At 41.0% G+C, this 22739-nt stretch overlaps 1 protein-coding gene across 1 annotated transcript; it reads right to left on the bottom strand.

Moving 5' to 3' along the window:
• Window positions 1-1594: 1594 nt before the first annotated feature.
• LOC146628531 (uncharacterized) lies at window positions 1595-18824 on the bottom strand. Its single transcript, XM_085357887.1, has 13 exons — window positions 18795-18824; window positions 18578-18690; window positions 16897-16970; window positions 12662-12860; window positions 11988-12189; window positions 11734-11902; window positions 9261-9354; window positions 9140-9175; window positions 8984-9037; window positions 8716-8843; window positions 2437-2572; window positions 2127-2197; window positions 1595-1834 (listed from the first exon to the last, which is right to left on the bottom strand). Exons 4-13 carry the CDS (start codon window positions 12855-12857, stop codon window positions 1601-1603), a joined length of 1320 nt encoding a protein of 439 aa, XP_085214013.1. The 5' UTR covers window positions 12858-12860; window positions 16897-16970; window positions 18578-18690; window positions 18795-18824; the 3' UTR covers window positions 1595-1600.
• Window positions 18825-22739: the final 3915 nt, after the last annotated feature.

Genomic DNA, 22739 nt, shown 5'->3' on the forward strand with positions numbered 1-22739 from the left:
AACCAGTTCAGACAATGAATCACTGCACAGTCACACGTGTCAGGGTCAGGTCAATGCAGAGTGCAACAGCTGGAGGTCCCACAAAGCAGCAGGAAGCTTCTTCTAAAAAGAAAATTTAGTTTAAAGTCTGCGTTTAACAGATTTAAAACCAGAGAGGAAAACAACACAAAGCCTGTGTTTGAGTCTCTCAGCTGAAAATATGCTGCAGTGTCTGTGAAGAGCAGCAGGGCGTGTGCTGAAGACGGTAAACACGCTGCAACAGAAAAACCTGTTGGCTCATTTTACAGCGAGAAAAACTTCACAGAAACCTGTAGGAACCTGTGAGACTGCTTTTTTAAACTCTCTCTTTATAAACAATAGATTCTTCAGTAAAACTGTCACTGACTGCTGATTACTCTGGTAATCTCTGTCCAAACATTGAAGGACATGACTGTGCATGCAGCAGCTTGTAAGTTCTGCTGAACTGTGACACACAACACAATGTTTTTGTTTTGTTTCTTCAGAAAAGTGAAAAAAGAATGCATTTAAGTTGGGCAAATCTACATGCTGTGCTCTCACTTCCTTATATACTGAAGTTTTACTTCAAAATCACTTGAGGAAAATCCTGAGGTGTACGGTGAAAATGAGACTCTCACTCATCAATTTTAACAGCAGCGTTTTAACTTTCGTTAACATGAGCTCCACAGAGAGCGATCTGAACCTGTTGTGTCGACCTTACAGCAGCGCTGAGTCTCCTGTTACATGTTACATGTCTTCATGGTCAACCCTGATTATAAGAAATATTAGCATAGTATATTTTTTTCAGATGTGTAGATTAAATCCTGTTTCAAATTGATTTCAACTTTCTTCAGAATTGCAGATGCAGCATTTTTCCTCATGATGGCGCCGGTAAGTCTCCTCTCACATCTCTGGAAACTCCAACAAGCCACAAGAAGTAAATGTTTTAAAATGTGAGTAATAATGAGAAACCCTAAAGCAGAACTGAAACTCCGTTTGATAAATTAAATCTTTCATTAAAGGTTGCTTGGACTGAAATGTTTTTTTGATGGTTGAAAAATAAATAACTGTAACGTTTTCCAGATGGAGATCTGCAGGATGAAACCATAAACACAGAAAGTCCTCTTAAAAAGGGCATAAGGTTCAGTCCAGACTCTGACCCTACAGTTTCTATCGCCTGTTTGTGAGGACTGTCTCTGGAGCAGAGGGCACAATGTTTAGCCTCCTTCTCTGCATGCTGTCACTTCTTTTTCTTGTCTCTCAAGTACCAAATCTGATATATGATATTTCAAGAGATTAGTTCTATATCAATATTGTAAAAATAACTAACAGTAAACAAGCATGGAAACAGGGTCAGGGGCACAGAGGAGGGAACAGGACAGAACATAAAGGAGTGCAGCAAAAACTAATAAAATATTAAAACCATGAGCCGAACATAAAAGTATGAAGTTTTATTTATTTAAAAGTATATATATATTTTATTAGATTATTCTTTTTATTTTTGATCTTTGACAGATGAAAGTTCAGGAAACAATGGCAGAAACGTTCAAAGATGCAGAACGCTGCTGTGAAAACAGGTTAACAACGATCACAGCAGCTGACATTAAGGGTTTGTTGTGGGCTGCATCAGGAGGCTGAGTCCCTGCACAGCGAGGCACAGAACCTCCAGCAGAACCTCTGGGGGCAGCTCGGGCCGGTCCCAGCCGTCACTCAACTCTTTCAGCTTCTGATCGTTCAAACAGATGAACTCGGCCGCCCAGCGGAGCTCCCCTCCCTCCTGCAGGGGGACGGGCAGGGACTCTGGCAGTGTGGCCCGACCGTCCTTCAGACCATCCACCTGGAGAAGCAGAGAGGGAGCTGTTGTCTGATCAGATTCAAACATGAGGAAGACTCCGCCCACAGGCTGCTGATAGTGGGCGGAGCTGCTGCTGATGTGCTTTTACACGTGTGGGATTTTCTGTTTAGTTTTAGTTTATTCTTCTTCATTACAAAAACATGACAGACGATGCTTTAAGGTGTCAGATTACACATGTTTAGTGTGCTCAGTCTGTAGGATAAGGTGTGATGAGGCTGGCAGCTGTTGAGAGGAGCATGTAGATGAATGCAGATGAATGAGTGAATGAACCCACCAACTGGTTGAGCACTCTCAGAGTGTCTGGACTGCAGCAGGTCAGAAGTGGCGGCACTTCATCTGGCAGAGCTGCACAAACATGAAGAAGAAAGACAAAGTTTGATGACGATGTGACGAACTGAAACACTGAAACACTTTGCTTCAGATGTGTCAGTAAAACTGTGAGCTGAGCTCTCACACACTCCCAAATCACACCTGAGCAGCTTTATCTCAGCCCCACCACCTCCAGCTCACATACCACACCTGATGTGGAGCATCTACATGTTACTGGATGGGATAAATGTCTCAGAGCAGGTCAGCTGACTTACTGTCCAACGCGCTGACCAACAGGTGAACAGCATCCTTCACAGCAGTGGAGATGTTTGAAATATCGAGAAGGTCCATGAAGGAGGAGACAGCCTGAGACAAAGTGCCTTCAAATGCTCCATTACTGCAGTGATCCAACTGAGAGAAGCAGAGGATTATTAGTAGTAGTATCAGAGCAGGATGGTGTTTAGTCATGGAGAACATAAAACTACAGTTATGTCCATAAATGTTTGGACAGAGACAACTTTCTTCTAATTTTGGTTCTGTACATTACCACAATGAATTTTAAATGAAAGAACTTAGATGCAGTTGAAGTTCAGACTTTCAGCTTTAAGTCAGTGGGTTGAACAAAAAGATGCATAAAAATGTGAAGAACTAAACCATTTTTAACTCAATCCCTCCATTTCAGAGACTAAGTATTTAGACAAATTAAATAACTGAAAATAAAATGTTCATTTCTAATACTCTAATGCTGACAAACCTTTGCTGGCAATGACAGCCTGAGGTCTTGAACTCATGGACATGCTGTGTTTCCTGCTTTTTGATGCTCTGCCAGGCCTCTACTGCAGCGGCATCCAATTTCTGTTTGTCTGTGGGCCTTTCTGTCTGAAGTTTAGTCTTCAACAAGTGAAATGCTCAGCTGGATTAAGATATGGTGGCTGACCAGGCCATTCAAGAATATTCCACTTGTTTGCTTGAATAAACTCCTGGGTTGCTTTGGGTGTAGGTTTTGGTTCATTGTCAATCTGTATTATTAAAAACCGCCCATTTAATTTGACTGTATTTAGCTGGATTTGAGCAGACAGTATGTCTCTGACCACAGAATTAATTCAGCTTCTTCTGTCCTGTGTCACATCATCATTAAACACTAGTGTCCCAGTGCCCACGGCAGCTATGCATACCCAAACCATCACACTGCCTCCATCGTGTTTTACAGATGTTGTGGTATGCTTTGGATCATGAGCTGTTCCACGCCTTCTGCATGCGTTTTTCTTGTTCAAAGAATACTTTTCCAGGACTGTGTTTGTTTGGTTTTTTTGAGCCTTTCTATTCCTGAGTCTTATGAGTGGCTTGGACCTTGCAGTGAACCATTTGCATTTACTTTCATTCAGTCTTCTCTTTATGGTAGACGGTGTAGTTCAGTTGGTTGGATGTTGTGAGGTTATGACCTCACAGCCCACTGCCCAGTTTCAGTCATTGTGCAAATTTACTGTTTATAAGATTGGGGAAACCTGCAGCCAGCTGAGAGTGAAGAAGTCACTTGGATGAGTGACAAAATGTTTCTTCCACTGAAAACACTTTGTCCAGGTGAACAGAATCCCCTTTTTGGGATTTCCTTACCTGGATGATTGAGCATGCATCAAGACATGAAATGAAGGGGTTTCTCTTCCCCATGGAAATGATTCTGTGATCATCCACCACTGTTGTCTTCTGTGGACCTCCAGGTCCAGGTGCTGAGTTCACGAGTGCTTTCTATCTTTCTCAGGATGTACCAAACTGTAGTTTTTGCCACTCCTGATATTGTAGCAATTGTTTTTTTCTTCTGTTTTTTCAGCTTAAGGATTGCTTGTTGCACCTGCATACAGAGCCGCACCTTGTTTGTTCGCAGCAAAATCGTCAAAATGCAAGCACCACACCTCAAATGATCTCGAGGCTTTTTATCTGCTTAACTGACAATGACATAACAAAGGAATTGCCCACATCTGCACATCAAGTAGCCTTTGAGTCAACTGTCCAATTACTTTTGTAATGTGTATACCCTCAAATGAAAGCTGAGAGTCTACATTTATGTCTGTTATATAACTATAATTGTAACATGTTTCAGTTAATGGGTAAAAGAAAAACTTGTGCCAGTGTCCAAATATATGGCCCTAACTGTACCTGCTGTCTGTAAAGCCCCAAGCCTGTTGTCAGTATTGGTTGTTGGGCCTGTGCATACATGATTGATAACCAGCAGCATCCATGGTTCCGATAGCTGAGAAATATCAGTAAAGAGCTTTTAGAAATATAATTAAGCAGCAATAACTTTAAGCGATCCTTTTAATCAGTTTCTCACGTTGAAGTGTATGGAACGCCAGGACTGCCATAATGAATTAATTAAATACACCATTAAATAATTAATTAAATGTGTCAATAATTAATTAAAATTGGAATTAATTAAATAAATAGTTATGACACATGTAATTAATTAATTATTGACACATTTAATTAATTATTTATGTATTTCACATTTTAATTAATTATTGACACATTTAATTAATTATTTAATGATATATTTATTTATTTCATTTTGGCAGTCCTGGCGCCTGGCTCTCATCTTGAAATAATTTTATCTGTCAGCCTCACCCATCAAACTCAGGGGGCGGGGTTAACGCTGATCGAGTCAAAACCATTGCTTTGGCCTGCTGGCCATTGTTTCTAGCACACAACAACCGGCATGTGGAAACTAACAGAACTGAACTTTGAAAAACCCTGTTTGTGTGTCACCAAATACTGTTTTAATATTTTTTTAGCCGAGAATGTAGTGGTTTAATCTTCATATGTGTGGTCGGTTTGTCAAGATACAGCCTCTTTGCAAAAGTGCTTCGATGATTTCGGAGATGTCTGCCCAGTCTCACGGCAAAGCGTGGGATAGACCCGCTCGCCTCGCAAGCAATCCCACCGACAAAGCGCAGGCCCCGGTACACAGCTGTAGTAACCCCCGCTGACTTCTTTTACTGAGGTTATATTTATCGGTGTTTTATTTCCTGATGTTCTTATGTGTCCTACGTGTTTCAGTCGCCAATTCTGAATTATAACATTAAAAACATGTTTAAGGAGGAGAGAGAGCAAATAAATCTGTTTAACATCTGATCTTTGGGTTTTTGTTCAGTAATCAGTGTGACCTGTGTATAAACGCATAAAAGAGATAACGTTGGTGTTTCCGTCATGTAGTAACTGCTGGCTTTAACTGTACAAAGGTTGTTCGACACTATGAAACACATACAGACTTCATGATGTTCGGCTAATATTTTTATTGTGAATATTAATCATGCTGACCTCGCTCTGTACACCACGCAGCGAGGTCAGCATATCCACGATATCCTCAGCTCCATGAGTTAACACAGAGTTTCCCAGCTGACTATCTAACTGCCAACTATTCCAGAGACGTGAAAATATACAGCATAAAGAAAAGTGTAAGAGACTCAGCAGCAGATTAGAATAACAGTTATACATTTAATAAATCACCAAATGAATCCAAGAAACGAGCAAACCTGTTCCGACAATTTGAATTTGTATTCCCTCAGCTGCAGACTCGCTGCTGTTTAAATGTTTGAAAAGGAAGATTAGATAAGAACAAACGTCAAACATAGACTCAGTCTGCCTTCACATTTGATATGAGGCCAGCACGTATAGTGGCTGTGTCCTGTTTTAAGATCATACATGTAAAATTGTTGTCTGACCTCCGTCGATCCAGCCGCTCAGAGTCCGTGGTTACCATGGTTACTGCATAAGCAGCTATAATATTAACAGCTGGCACTGAGAACACCTACCGGCAGCATGGGTGTTTATGTTTTTCATTGCAAAAGAACCGTCTGAATGGTTAACTGAAGTTAACTTGGATAAATTATAGTTAAGGAGTATCAAAAGATAACGCCTACGTGAGCTGTGCGACTGTTCACCACTACACTGAAATCAGCAGGCTATTACTGAAATACACGTGCTATATCATAAACTATGATATAAATAGGGAGGTCCTATTAACATGTTTAGTTTTAAAGGACACCTTCCTGCCTTTAGTCTCCTTCATGAGCAGTATTAGTTTTCTTCTAACATCCAGAAGTCTGCACGATGTGTTTCATAGTTTGTAACAAGCCTTTGACAGGTAAACATAACATGACCGAAAAAGCAAAAAAATGGTTCATTTATGTTTGATGTGTGTTTATTCCTCCCTAAATATCGTCGGTGAAGTTTGCCATGCACGTCAGATTTTCCTGCGCATTTTTATACCTCTGCCAACAGAGAGAAAAAAAAAATCACATTCTAACAGACAGCTGGTGCTTAGAATACAGTTGAATAACTATTAAAAAACAGATGATATAATATTTCTGTCCAGGTTGCAGACTTCATGATGAACATGCTTTTGCAAACCCTGCTCCTCTCGGTGGAAATGCGCCTTCTCTTTCCTCTTTGTATAAAAACATTTTAAAAGTCAGTTTAATCTCAAAATTCACTGTTAAATCCAAAACACACCAGATAAAGAAAAGCGAATAGTTCAGTCTCACACATGTGCCAGTGAACCATTAAACGTCTGTGAAACTATGCAGTTATGAAACGTAACTTTAACCTCAGCCAAACCGATTTGCTCAGTTGTGAATAAAACAGCGAAGTAAACGTGACCCGACAGACAGAACCTGAGTGAATGAAGTCCAGCGTTTAACCACTGAGAGCTAAAACTCAGCTGAGGTTTCAAAGCTGTGTGCCGGTGATTGGACATCAGCCGCTGATGAAGCTGGTTCGCCTATAAAGTGCTCTGTAAGGAAACAAGCTCCAGCAGCTCTGCGCTCGGGGAAAACACTATATTTACTTATCTTGTGCAGAAAAATGCGCTGACATTGCTTTATATCGAGCACCGGCTGCCCAGTTAAACTGTGACTATCACCAGGTAACGTAGGCGTGTTTCTTGAATTAGCAGCAGGTGTTAAACAGCTGACAGATGAGGAGGAGGATGCATGCAGGTAAACTGAGGGTCTGCTGAGCTGATCGCTGGTTTCATGAGAAAAATGTCAGCTCGTTCTTTATGTTACAGAAGCACAGAGACACAAGGTGAAAATGAGAATCTGTGAATGCAACATGTGGAACACGGAGAGTGGAATATGTAAACAAACCGGTTAACGTAACCCCCTCGGTGCACTCTGCATGCTAATTGTTAGCAGAGCTAGTGAAATCTCTGAAAACATCTGAGCACTTTTGCAAACATGTTCTATGTTGACAACCTGACCAGACATACGTCGCGACATTCGCAGCTAAAACACTGTTAAAAGTGTAGCTGGTGACAGAAAAACGGGGTATTTTAAAACTACACCACCACCATTGCTGCCTGTGATTTGATCTGCATTCTGGGATACCTGGCTGCCCCAAGTCTACACAAGCAATCGATTATCTAGGATCGACCTGTTTTGACTTACTTTGCACGGCAACCAATCAAATGTTAGAGAAGCTGCATGGGCAGCGTTAACCCCGCCCCCTGAGTTTGATGGGTGAGTCTGACAGATAAAATTATTTCATGACGAGAGCCAGGCGTCAGGACTGCCAAAATGAAATAAATAAATATATCATTAAATAATTAATTAAATGTGTCAATAATTAATTAAATGTGTCAATAATTAATTAATTACATGTATCATAACTATTTATTTAATTAATTAATTCCAATTTTAATTAATTATTGACACATTTAATTAATTATTTAATGGTGTATTTAATTATTTCATTATGGCAGTCCTGGCGTTCCATAGAGTGGAGCAATTTTGCTTCACTCTTCTTAGTGCACTGAGGTTTGTGAGGATTTATTTATGCACAGGATTCTTAAGATCCTGCCACTCTTACAGTTTTCAGAGATGTGCTGATGTGCTCTGATCATTGACCTAGTTTTGATCTAAGCTTTAGCTGTGGGACAGATGGCCTCACATTTGAATCTTGAATACTCTGGTTATGGAGCAGTTTACAGTTTACTCTGTTCAGCTGCTTAGACATCTCAGCTGTGTTCTTGGAGTCTTGGAGTTTGTTCAGAAACAACTTTGCAAACCTAAGCTGAGCTTTTCCGTTCTTTTTAGAAAGAAGAGGCTTTCTTCAGGCAACCCTTCTGAACAAACCCCACATGTTCATTCTTTTTCTAATTTTGCTGTCATGAACTTAATCATTTAACCTAAGGCCTGTGGAGTCTGAGATGTAGCTCTTGGGTTTGTTGCAGTTTATCTGAGGTTACATGGTCTGACCTGGGATGTCCACTGGTGGGGTAACTGTGGCACTGTGTTAACACACCTGAATGCACCAGATCAGCAAACTGCCAAAACATTTGCTTTTATACAGGCACTCTCCTTTGCTGATAATCCGCTAGACTGATGCTTGTTTATTCTTGTGGAACCTCCATTCTCACGTGACTGCCTGTTTAACCATCTCTTCACTTTTTGTTCCTTGCAGTAACTGATGAAGCATCAGTTGAAGAATTAAGATCAGTGGGAGATGAAACCTCATGATGAGCACAAAGAAGCTTCAGATGTTGTAAACATTCTTCTTACTGTTTGCTCCAGCAGAGAGAGAGTATCCCCATCCTCAGCAAGCTCGCTGAGCTTCTTCAGTAGATCATGACGGGTCGACTCAGGAAGATCTGCCAGCGGCTGCAGAAAAGCATCCTTCATCTTTAGTTCTGCGGCAAACACAGAAATAGCAGAACTGATACGATCACACTCAATAAATTAAAGCAGAGTTTGTGCTGTAGGTCCCAAATTCCAAAAGCTTCACTCTGATTAATTCAGAACAGGGAAAAGCTCAAACTGTCAGACACACCTTCTTTAATCTGTTGTAGCATCGCACTCTCTATGTCATCGCCAAAGAGTCCATCTGAAAACAGACCTCAAGATTATTAAAAGTGAGAAAGACTTCATGTTGATGTGAACATTAAGACAAACATGGCATCAACTTCAACCACACACAGCAACATACCGAGGGCACCTCGAGTCCAGGGTTCACACGAGATCTCTAAATGAGAGCAAAGGACAGAAATTATACTCAGTAACACACACAAACACACACACATGCAATCAACACAGTGTTGTGCTCTTACTTAGCTTCTCATCCTCTATCTTTATCTCCACCAGGCCGTAAGCAAAGGTGGATTTTTCTGGAACAGTGAAGCTTGTCTTCTCTTTTCTGTGGCCCTAAAAACATTTATTTTTTGTTAAATTACACATAACTGCACAATCAATACACAAGCATAGAAGAAACACTATCATTGTTCTCCATTTGCCACACAATTTAGATGATCTTCAGTCCATTTCCAAGAGTTTTGGAGACCTTTGGTCGGAAGTTGCTGAGGTGAAGGGATCAGGTTTACAACAGACTGCTTGAATTCTTCCAAACATTTTAAAGAGCTGCTGCAGCGTGAACACCCAAATTCTAAAGCTGCTGCCCTCTTGTTGTTGGAACTGACAGCAGCCTTTGACGTGGTCGACCATGATATCCTGCAATCACAGCTGGAATCATATGATGGCCTAATAGCGTTTGCTCTTCAGTAGTTTTGGTCCTTATCTGGAAGGACTTTTTATGTCAACATGGGCCATCACAGCTCCAAAATAGCCCCCCTTAATTATGGTGCACCTCAAAGCTCTAGTTTGGGTCCTGCCTTGTTTGCACTGCATATGTTGCCACTGGGATCTGTTTTCTCACAGTACAACCTTTCTTCACTTTCTTCTTTTTTCACTATTTTGGAGATGACTTTGAGATCTATCTGCCTTTAAAAGCAGGGACAGGCCCACTTCAGTTATTATTATGTTGCCTTGATAGTGTTAAACAGTGGATGTCTTTAATTTTTTATTTATTTTTTTATTAAATGAAAACAAAACAGAAGCTGTCATTTTTGGTAGCTTCATTAAGCCCATTGACAGCAGTCCAGGCCCCTTATCCTCCTATTGTAAGACAGTGGTTAAAAACCTCGGTGTGTACCTTGATGGTTGCTTTAAACTGTGTAGGCAGGTGAGTTCAGTAGTCCAATCCAGCTTTTTTCATTTAAGACAGCTAGCCAAGGTTAAGCCGTACCTTCCAGCTAATGTCTTTGAACGTGTTATTCATCTCTTCATTACTTACAGACTGGACTACTGCAATTCTTTGTACTTTGGTTTGGACCAGGCCTCTCTTTATCGTCTCCAGTTGGTCTGAAATGCAGCTGCTCGTCTGCTAACTGGCACTAAACAGAAGAAGCATATTATCCTGGGTGTGGCCTCTCTACATTGGCTCCCTGTTCCTTACAGGATCCAATTTAAATTTTTACTTTTTGTTTTTAAATCATTTAACGGCCAAGCGCCTTCTTACCTATTTGACCACCTTTATATTTATGCTCCAGAAAGAACCATGAGGTCCAAACTAACCTTAACTATTCAACAGACTAAACTTAACTATCGTGGACACAGAGGCTTCTGTGCGGCAGGTCCCAAACTCTGGAATTGCCTTCCTCTTAATATTAGATCTGCACAAACATTCAAACATTTTAAATCATTACTAAAGACACACACTTAAGTCTGGCTATTAACACACTCTGACCTAAACATTTTTGGTTTTAACAGCCTTAGTTGTTGCTGTTGTTTTAGTTTTTTTAATTGCTTTTCTATAGTTTACTGCATCACTGCATTTTATTTATTTTAGTGGCATTTTACATTGTTAAGCACTTTGTGCAGCATGGACTGTTTGGAAATGTGCTATATAAATAAACTTGACCTTGACCTTAAATGTTACACACAGCTCCATCAGATGATGTCTACAATGGTTCTTGCTGCAGAGCATCTGTTTATGTGCCACTCTCCGGTAAATAATGACGTCACTCTAATAAAATGACCTGGCTACACCACGGGTCAGGCCTGGTGCCAGGGTTTACAGTGCTGGGTATTCTGCCTGCTTGTTAGCATTGCAGTGTAGGAACCAGGAAACCGTGGAAACCGTGCTCTGTGGCAAATGCTGTTTTCTAAATAGTAATTTGGGAATTATGCTCTTCATAGTTGTTGAATTTTTACACAATACTTATTTTTATGACTTTAACCAGTCTGCTACTCAGGAGTTTATTTTTGGGGGGTTATACAGGAACTTGTTTCTTCCTCAAATGTGGCCTTGAAATAGGCCTGCCAGGGACGTTTATGACCACAAATAGCCTTTGAGTTCCTGAAGTGGAACAAAGTTAGTGGAGTCCTGCGGAAGTGGATTGGATTCCCAGAGTCCTGATGTCCGCAGAATCAGTTTTGATTAAACAATGAGGCAGAAGTTACCAACAGTCTAAATCTGCCGGAGAACTGTGGCAAATTTTCAAAATGCTGAAGAACCGACCATTCACGTAACTTACAAACAGAGGAACTGAATACGTAAAGAATTCCTGATTCAAATTCATTAACTCGATCACTTTAATCACTACAGACAAATCATGCTGCACCTGCACTCTGGACAGTTTGTTCTTCACAAACAAGTAATCAATTCATTACCAATACAGCTCAAACATGAGTTACTGAAAACAAAGCTGAGCCCAGAATGTCTTCATCCTTTGGAGATTCACTCACCTTTGCAAACAGACTCAGTATCTTTATGCAGGAGGCTAACAAGGACCCATCCCTCGTGCACTTTCTAATAAGTGTGACAGGAGAAGAGTTGTAAATTGTCTGGTGAACAAAAGCCAGTTTATCCTTCGTTTTCAGTGCCAGCAGGTTCACTTTGTCTGTTTTTATGGTCCTGGAAACAGGAAGCAGCAGCAGAGAGTAAAAAGGTTAGCGCATGTTTGGAAAACAACGATCGCTGAGCAGAGACAGAGCCCTACCCGTCACTGAGCGCGCTCCTCAGGGCTTTAAGGTCGACTTTCTTCGACATCATGTTGACGGGCTGAACTAGTCCATCCATACTGTCAGCGCCTGCATTCACTTCAGCTTCATACACACCAATGTCTTTTCCACCTAACCCTCCTCTCCCGCTCGTCTTTGTTGAAGTCATGAAATTACTCACAAAGGGCTCATCTGTGCACTCTGGAGGGAGAAAGGAGCATCACTTACACATGATACAGTCGTTCTATATATTATGAGGTCAATGTACCACAACACACAGGTCAGCTTAATGAGGGGGAGTTATTTAGGAGACAGAGGCACACCCACCGCCACCTCTGGTATAACTGGAGCATAAAGACACACACTCCCAGCTGATTCTCCCTTCTGTGGATTAAGGAATGTATTAGTTCACTGTGACACTGGTGAGCCTGTTTGCCTTGCAGGTCACAACCCATCATCCTCTGTCTTACTTTATCACCCTTCCTTTCTTTCTGGCAAAAGTATGGACGATGAGGGGCAGAGATGAATAAGATAGATTCTGTGAATTAAGGTCAGCATGTGAACTACAGTATTATATCATCATCACCAGGCCAATGGGACTCAGTCATAAAAAAAGGTGTATTTATATTGTGTGACACAAAATATGTGTGTGTTTATGCATCTGAATACACACCTGGGCTGAAGTCTTCCACCTCCATGAGCTCGGGCAGACTGAGTTGCATTATCTTGTACTTTTGCACTGGCCAGAATTTTCCTCTGCTGACTTTGACCAGAGTCAGCAGATCTACTTTCTTGATTAGGCTCACATTATAGATGAGCTCTTTATCTCCCACCTTGTCAATCAGTTTTTTGGCCTCAGCTGCAAACATCTTCTGTGGAGACAATAAAACAAACACAGCTGTTTTCAATTCACTGCATGGATTTCTTAATGGTTAATTTGCAGATTTATCCAAATGCTTAGACGCTGTCTAAGATGCAAATCTAAAAGAATGCAGCCATTGGCAAATCCTTATAACCCAATATTTAATATAAAAGAGTAAAAATAAAGCTATGTTTCTCTGATCGTTACCAAAACATTGCAGTATGGAGCCACTCAAAATGCTAAAAGTTCAACATATTAAACACTGAAACTGAGAAATGTTGTGTCTGTGAAAGGTATCTGATTACAGCACGTCACTCAAAACCATCTGAAAAACAGACACGATTTATAACCATTTAAATATTTCTATTTGTGTCTCTCAAACTTTTAGTGTTCCCGTTCTCTATGACAGTTGTTCTAAAATGTTCCAATTCTTTCGACCATTTCATACAAATAGGAGTTAACCTCCAGTGAACTGTTTTCATCAGCATCAGTATTTTCCTAATCGCCTATTTTATTTATCCACAGTTCACTAAAAACATCAGAATGTTGTGATAGGAAGTTGAAATTATAATCAAATCTAAGTAAATTTATTAACAGGTTCAGTAAGCAAACTCATTAGTCCTGTTTTATACTCTTTACATTGACTCCCAGAAGAGATACCAAGCACTCCACGGCCAGGCTTCAGCCTTATTGAACACTCTGCTGCTCACAGACTCATCGTACCAGATGGAAGCTGGAGGAGAACGCAGCCTTTCAGTCTGTGGCTCCAAGACTGAAACATTTTTGTTTAGTCAGGTTTTTCTGATGTTCACTCTATTCTGCGGCTCAACTTGTTTTTCTATAATATATTATTTTACTCTATTTTGTTGTACAGTGCTTTTTCTGTGTGTTCTAAACAGGGGCGGAGCGTGGGGGTGGCTTACTGGGCTTAAGCCCGGGTCTTTTTGTCAGAAGCCCGGGGTCTTTTGGAGTGTAATTTTTCATAGTTAGATGCCTGGCTGACAACTGTATAAAACAAAAAGTGCAAGCAATATTCGAAGCACATAGTGCACACTGTGGGAATTTACGACTGTGCGTGAATCCCCCCTGATATTGGTACGATCCGAGCTCAGGCACTAAGCGACTGAGCGAGAGGGCGGGGCAGCTGCTGCCTGTGAGTGCGCTGTTGGAGAAACGGAGCCAGCCATACTAGGAGAGCTTAAGTTTGACCAGGGCCCTATTTCAGGAAGCCGGTTTAGTGCAAACTCTGAGTAAGTATACCCTGAGTTAACGAAAACTCTGGGTTTTCGGTTTCACAAAGCGAGTTTAGATTAATACTGAGTGAGTTACTATGACGACACACTCCGTGAAGCTAACCTGCCCCCTAGCAGGTTTACTTCAACTAACCCTAACTTTCTCCGCCTCTTTGTCGGAAACCTGACTGTAGGAAGTGTCAGACATGGCGTGCCCCTTCCTTGAAGAGCCAGTAGATGTTGAAGCCCAAATTCTCCGCAGAGCTCTCCGCCGGGAGAGAGTGATCAGAGCGCGTTCGGACATTTTATCATTTCCTGATGATTTCCTGTGTGAACGTTACCGTTTTTCAGCACAATCTATAATTTATTTAAATAACATCCTCAGGCCATATATTGCTCATGTGACACATCGCCGACATTCTCTCAGTCCTGTACATATTATTTGTATTGCACTTCGGTTTTTTGCAAACGGGAGCTTTCTGTATAATATTGGTGACGCTGAGCACGTTTCCAAGGCTACCGTCTGTCGGGCAGTCAGGAATGTTACAGTTGCACTGAAACGTCTCCTGTACTCGTCTGTGGTGTTCCCCGGTCATAGACCCACAAGATTTATCAAAGAGGGATGCCACAAAATTGCAGGTATCAGGATGAACAAAACTTAATTCATGATGTGGTGATACTTGAACTACTACTTAAATTTTACATTTATTCTCACGGTTCCCAGGCGTGATTGGCTGTATAGATGGCACTCACATTCCAATCATTGCTCCTTCAGTAAATGAAGGAGACTATGTGAACAGGAAGTCTTTCCACAGCATTAATGTGCAGGTACATAGTTCCCTGTAGCATTTCAAACTAACAAATTATTTCATTATAGTGATGGATGCTAATTTGTGTTCTCTGCACTGTGAAGATCATATGTGATGCTGCCAACATTATCACAAATGTGGAAGCCAAGTGGCCAGCCTCTGTGAGTGGTGGTGGTGGAGGACCCCCACCTGTTTTTCAGGCCTCCGCTTTTTTTCTGTTGGCTATAACGGGTCACATTTGAGCATACAGAGTAAGCAAATGTGTACTTGTAATGTGCTCAGATAATTTCAATAAGTGCTTACAGAGGGGAAATTAATGTAGCCTCTAACTGCAATTGATTTACATCGGACAAACAGACCAAGCACTATGGCTCATAATACAATTACACCTTACCTGTTTGGACTATATTTTTATATTTCATTTTTACTTGCTGCCAGGAACGTTTGGGGCCTGTTGGGTTGCACCTGCGCTCACATCACGTCACAAAATCAAATGTATAAAATATAAAATAAAATAATATATAATAAAATAACGTGTTAAATGAGTGGAAATCCCTAGATCAATGTTTAAATTAACACTCACGCATTGACTCTGTCGGCTATGTTTTGCCATGCATGCTCCCTTTCTTTTGCAGCTGAGGCTGTGTTACTTTTTTCCCGTGGAATTTGCATGTTATCGGCATATGCTGCCATCAGAATTTCGGCCTCAAGCACTGTAAAATACATTGACCGCGCCTTCTTTCCCTCCGTCTCCATGGTGACTCGCTTAATCTGTGCTCCACTAATCAGGGCTTTATGTATCCTCGTGCGCGCGCGTAACTTGGGGTTAAAGCAACTCCGCGTTGATTGAACTAATTGTTATCAGCCTTTCTGAAACCGAATATTCCGAGTTGGACAGTTCGGGGTTACTCAACCCTGAGTATCGTTTTTCACTCTGAGTTTTCTAAACCGGCTTCCTGAAATAGGGCCCAGGTCTATGATGATTTTTAGTGCTACTATCATCTAGTTCTGATTCTGGTTCTGTCTTGGTTAAATCCTAAGTAGTGATGAGTTTGAACTGTTTGAACTGTTGTAGTCCTGTTTTAATTCCGGATCAGTTCTGGGTCTGGTTGAATTGGGGTTTAGTCCTCGTGTCTTGATACAGCCCCGATTTTGTTCTGCCTTGCTGCTTAATTAAAAAACTAGTTTAAGGTGTCCTGCATGTGTGATATATATTTTTCCCTATATGAAGTCATTCTTTTTTTAACAAAACTCAAAACAGAGCCTATTAATCTTTCAGTCATTTCTGACCCCCCCCCCCCCCAAAAAAAATAAAAAATAAAAATCCCACATGCATACTACCCTTTAGGGCTAAGCCCCGGGTGTTTCTAATGTCTGGCTCCGCCCCTGGTTCTAAAAAGACTACTTTCTTAAAAATAGAAATGTATGGTGCTGCATCGATTCCTACAAACACTGAACCCTCTCATTCTCTTCAGCGATGACCTCATGGTGGTGTGATCTGAAGGTTTTCTGTAGTTATTACTAAATTATTTCAATTCTAAATAATTTCTCATCTTATTCAGATATGTACAGTCTGCTCTGAGCAGAGACTTTGTCACTTAATCTGCACATACAAGTGTTTCCTGTGCAGATGTCACACAAATATCTTCATTATCTCATGTTTAATCTTTGGTGAGATATCCGCATTTTTACAGACACAGAGTTTATAATCAGCTGAACTAGTTTTTAACAAAATACAAGTGTCTCAAATGATGTGTTCACTGATCACACAGCAATCAGAAAACCCATTAGCGCTACAGACATAAACAAGCTTAAGCTCAACAGGGATGCACACACTGATCCTTCAGTAATAAAGCGCTGTTTCACCTGCACTGCAGGATTACGACTGTAGCTTACAGTGGTGGGCGCAGACACCACTAAAACACCTTGTTGTTTTGGTGTCACTCTGCTGCCTAAAATAACACGAGGTAAGCTGAAACACAGAGCTAGGAAACACTAGTCTTACCGTGCTCGTCCTCAATGCCAATTAAACTGTTGTTTCGCTTTCTCTGCAGCTTCAGGAGTATCAGGGTCCTCGACCTACAGGAAATGAGTAGTGTGGTGTTTTTAACCTCAATGCCTGCAGAGTTCAACAGCTGAAAGTTACACTTTTCAAAAACAGCTACCCTCAAAGGCTATAAATTTATTATAAATGACACCTTATTGCACTGATCATATAAAAAGCCATGCTAAGAAATCATATAAAAGCCTTGCTATAATCTGCCTGCAGTGGTTCTTTTATCTGTGGCTCTTATCAGGATAAGAGAAAACAGAAGTTGTCAACTGAATTCGCCTGCCTGTTGTTTATTAACTGCTGATAATCAGCTGCATATCAAAGAAGTGCACGAGTCTTTTAGGAGGAGGATGCATGGCCTTCACTCAGTGGGTTCTTAAAAAAAGGCTGGGTGTGGAAAATTAGTCACAAAGTTCACAGTTTGGGTGTTCGCGTGAAAAAGGGAACCTGAGTGGTTATATGAAAAAAAAAGTTTCTAAATAAACTTTAAAAACAGGAAGTAAAAAAAACCACCAACATAATAGGAAATGCTTGAACACCATTAAACAGTCAGTAACATCCTCTGACTGCACGCTTAACTGCTTATTTCAGAAACGTGGTTTGGGATGTGGCGTCTGATTTCATCATGGATTCTTTGATTAATGAGCTTCCGACTCTTGTTAATGGAGCCGCTCACTAGTATGATGAAGAAAATACTACATTTCAAAGGCCAATTATTAGTATTGTCACTGAATTATTGCATGGTAAATATTTCTGATGATGGACTCATATTGTTTGTCAGCAAACAAATAAGCAACTTAAAACTTTCCTTTGAGGCAAAAAAATAAAGCAAACAAGAAGCTGAGAGCGCAAAGCTCCAGCGGGCAGCATTCACCCTTTAAGGAAACAGTATTCATCTGTTCTCTCTTGTCTTTTTAAACAGACTCTATCAGCGCCTGAATGTAACAAACACAGTTACTGTCTGACTATCGACACCAGGTTACATCAGGATGAACCACATAACATTAACAACATTACACACAAATATCGTGTGGGTGTAGGTGATGGATGATAGGTACTGATTAATAATATTACACTACAGTATATTTCTACCTAAGCAGGAAGCTCATTCTGTTTCTGCTTTCTTTAAACATATATCACATTTAACACATTTTCGAGAAACTTGAAAGAAAGGCGCATGTGCAATGTAAAAGTGAGGTCAGAGGTCAAATGACGTGACATGATGTTTTAAATGTCTATATAATGACAACACACAGCACACTTGTAAGAATCATAGCCTCTAAGTTCAACAGCTTTTTGTCCACTTTTGTGGGGGAAAAAAGCAAATTTTAATCAGAATTCATTAAAATCTCATCGTGTTACAGACAGAATGACGGCACACCCACAAACACTACCAAAAAAAACGTTTAGTCTCTATCAAACATTCATCAAATTAAATGATATGATTTTAATTGGTGTCAGAATTGTGTAGAGTCACTGTGTTATTTTCATTTTTTTAACACCTGCACACATCTAAGTATGAAAAGTAGACTACAGGTAACAGAAGATGTCAGCAGGTCTGAATACAATGCTGCGCCAGGCTGACTGAAAGGAAACATGATGGTGAAAATGAATCAATAAAAGGAAAACATACCAGAAGGCAGGCGATGTCCAAGCTTCAGCTAAACTCGAAGCAAACACAGAAAGAATCGGGCAGAAGCAGACACGTCAGGAGCTGCCATCACACTGGACAGTGTTACCATCCATCTGAGACAGAAAGAAGCACTTATGCAAATCAAGAAGAGGGAGGGAACTCTGAGCCACAGACGTTTGAGTGTTAGTAACATAGTGTTAAAGTTTGACCCGCTTACCTCAGCTCAGCTCTCCTCTCCCATCTTTACATCCCATCACAAGCTGACATCCGCTGTGGATGAAGGTGCAGCGTCATTAGCAGATCAGGGATTTTAACCCAGAGTGAGACTTTATTGTGTTGGGAGACTTTAACAGAGTCAGAATGAAGAAACTTTTTCCAAAATACTATCAGCTATCAGCAGATTTTCCTTTTTCCTACAGGAGGCGGTCAGACAGGACGTTACAAAGTCCTCCCTGTAAGCTGCCAGCTCATGGACTGAGCCGTAAACAGGAAAAAGTGGCTCATGTTATTATCAACGATCACATCCGTCCAGCCCTGCGGCTGCTCTGCTTGTTACCAGGGCTGGACTGGGACAAAAAATTGGCCCGGGCATTTTGACTAGAGACCGGCCCCCCAGGTGTTATAGGAAAAGCCATAAAGCCTTTGAATGAAAACAGACGCTGTTGTGACAGTGATGTACAGTCTTGTTGGTATATGTATGATTTCTATACATTTTACGTCAGATAAAAACTTTGGTTGTAATCTTCAGATAATTATTTAATAACAGACATTTTAAATGAGAATAAGAACATATTTCTTTGTGCCCCCCTTTTCCCTGTTAATGCCCTACCTGGCCCCCTGGCAACACTGTGCTAGACCCGCCCCTGCACAGTTACCAGCTGGATCCTGGTGTTATTTGTCTCTCAGAAACAGTTCATAACTTCCCTTTAACTCATTCATGTCACCTAAAAGGTAAACCTGTTTCTCCATCACAGCTCTGATGATTCAGTAAGGACATCTCCTGGTTTCATCTTCATGTTTCCCTCTCACCACATATTCAAACCGACATCATGACCAGCAGCTTTTACAGCTGTGGCTCCAGCAAACATCAGCTGATACTAGAAAGTAATATTAAATAAATTCTAACAACAGCTGATCAAGCTTAAAAGTGCTGCTGTTGTTTAATGCGCAAATGAGCTGCTGTGGCGATCCCTGAAAGGAGCAGAAAGAAGAAGATTAACTAAATATCAGTGAGCAGTGATTTCTGCTTCTTACTCCCCTTTGTTTCCTCCTCCCTGCCCTGCTGTGCAATTACCTGCTCCACCCTGACACGCTTTACCTGTGTCTGTCTGTGTGCTCTGTGACCTGACCTTACAGAGATGATGTTCTGCTGTCTGTGAAGGTTAGCAGCATTACCGAGCTTCAACCATGGTGACAGCAAACAAAAAGACACCTGACACAGGGACCCTGCTACAGGGACAGTGTCACGGGAACGCCTGCCAGAACAAAGATTTCTGTACCCACCGCAGCAGGAGGTGGACAGTAACTGTTTTATGATGAAGTTTTCCTAAATAAAGGCTTAACGCTGACTTTGATAGAGATGATGTGGTGTATTTAACCTGTTATTTAGCTGACACATGCACTTTAAGGAGCTGACAGCTCTTTGAAGTGCGTGTTTCTGCTTTTTAGAGTTTTGTGTTGGGGTAATAAAAACCAGTAAAAACTTTTTCATATATGTGGGCATGTAAGATTAACATCGCCCTCCATCTTGGGTTAGGGACACAGTTTGGCTTACACAGAATTGTTGCCTGTTTGTGAAGCCGAAGGGAAAATCTCTGAATAGAAAAACTGTGTTAAAGGCCAAAGTGAGTGAAGGAAGCTTCATCTGAAAAATAACACCTTCTCGTTTCTTAACCACGCGTCAGTTTTCCTTTGATGTGTGGTTAAAATGAAGCAACACTGAAGAAAATGGAGGCTTATAAACGTCGACATAGTTGTTCTTTTTTCACATCTGCAACCTCTTAAAGACCTCTTAGCTCTGTGTTTGTTCTTGACAAGAAAGAAAACTGGACTGTGGTTTATTGTAAAAACGTCTTTCAGGCTGAAGTCAGTTCCTGTAAAGTGAAAGTTTCTTTAAGCTCTGCTCATCTGGCTCAGGTTTTGATTATTGTTTATATGTTTGTGTTTTTGTCTTGCTGTTATTTACTGTTTTACTTCATGAAGTAATGAATTAGTTTCATAGTCGTGCTGCTGCCTTGTTGTTAGATCTTTATCATTTGTGGTTTATAGTTTTCTACTCTCTGTCTGTAATGGGTTTTACGATGAAGAGCCAAGCTAAATAATAAATAGAATGAAACAATAAAATTCTCTTTATACTCTGCGTGTTACTGAGCTTTGACTTCTTCAGACTTTTGTCTTCTTCAATTCAGGTTCTGTCAGAAACCTCAGCTCTGCTTCTGAAGGTCAAGTCTGAGCGTCTGTGAAGGTTCTCAGTCATCCAGGTCATCGCAGTCTAAGGAGCTTGCAAAGAAAAGCGTCTGGACTTCTTTAAGTTGCTTGAAGACGTTTCACCTCTCATCTGAGAAGCTTCTTCAGTTCTAAGGTCAAATGGTGGAGAGTCCCTGATATAAACCTACTGGGAGTTTCCCCCCAAAGAGGGACCTGATGATCCTCTACCTAATCACATGAGCCGAGGTGTGAAAACGGGTGTGGGTCCCAATCAGCCAGGGTTTCGGGTGAGCTCATTGTGAAACCTGGCCCCACCCTTTCATGTGATTTCCTGAGGTCAGATGGCCCAGGATGTGAGTGGACGTTAAGGCGTCTGGGGAGGGATCTCAAAACTGGATTATAGATGGCAGACAGTTGGTGTCGTAAACCCCCGCCTCTGTCAAGTCTGAGCATATTTAGTCTACAACAACATGCATATCATACATGATTACATATTTACAGCCAGTTAATGATCCAACAGGCACGTAGAGGTCTGTCAGTGTCCTCATCTATCTGTGCACTCTGAAATTAACCTGTGATCAGGCTGTGGTTTTGCTACTTTTCTCCTGGTGTTCATTTCCACAGAGTTTAGCTGCTGCATTGACCTGTCAGCGCCCTCTGCTGGACAGAAACAAGCATAGAGGATAGATGTAGACTTAATGCCACACAGGTGAAACTCACTCGTGTTACAGAAGCACAGAGGTCAGCAAGAAAAGGTGAGTTAGAGTTATGTCACGCAACAAAAGGAAAACGTGTGTGTGTGGGGGGGAACTATTTACTATATACAAGTGAAATTTCTAATCTACATAAATGGTTATCAATACCTCTGCCTCCTTTTTACTTCAGACAATCTGATTTGACTTTTCAGAGTAGATTCAAATCTGCAGGGAGGCGCTGTGAAGATTAGACACACAAAAATAAATAAATAAATATTATAAGGCAGTGAGTGTTAATTTCTCCAGTTAGCAGTAGGCAGGGCTTTTCTTGTGAATAGTGGGGGAGAGTAAACATATTTTGCACATGACTTATTTACTGGTAAATGGCCCTCCACGTCTTAGAAGTTGCCTGAAGCGAGGTAGCTGAAGAGTCTCAGCATCTTAACACTGAAGGTGGATTAATGTGGTGCTCAGGTGAAAGGTGGAGCTTCCTTTGGAGGTTTTTCCAGGCACGCCAAACTGGGATGAGTGCCTGGATGCTGGATCTGGTCCGAGGACTCCTCGGGATCTCAGGAGCTCTAATACAGAGAATCATGATGAGTCTTAGGCTACACTGCAGGTCTTAATGCTCAATTCCGATTTTTTGATCAAATCCGATTTTTTTTGTCTGCTTGTTCACACTACAAATAAAATGTGACAGCAAACGTGCTCTAGTGTGACAGGGCTCTAGAGTCCAACCAAATGTTCGAGTAAAAAAAAAGAAAAACAAAAGACTCTGAAAGTCTCCGTGTGGTCAACAGCAGACACACATTGTGCCCCTATCGTGGTCTAAACCAATCAAAGATAGTCAGGGGTGGGACCTCTCTGATTGGCCGTGGTCCAGTTGAAAGTGCAGGCAGATAGAGAGGTGAGTAACTTAAATAAAGCCATATCGATTCATTAAAACCTGAATTGACTTTTAAATATAATGTATTTGGCCAGAAACACCAGAATCTCAGGTTAAAGCTCACAAAACAATTTCAACAAACAGTAAATGAGAG

This window comes from Diplotaxodon limnothrissa, linkage group LG7 (genome assembly GCF_057381915.1).
Source record: "Diplotaxodon limnothrissa isolate DT_005_m linkage group LG7, D_limnothrissa_male_GT1.1, whole genome shotgun sequence".
Classification (NCBI taxonomy): domain Eukaryota; kingdom Metazoa; phylum Chordata; class Actinopteri; order Cichliformes; family Cichlidae; genus Diplotaxodon; species Diplotaxodon limnothrissa.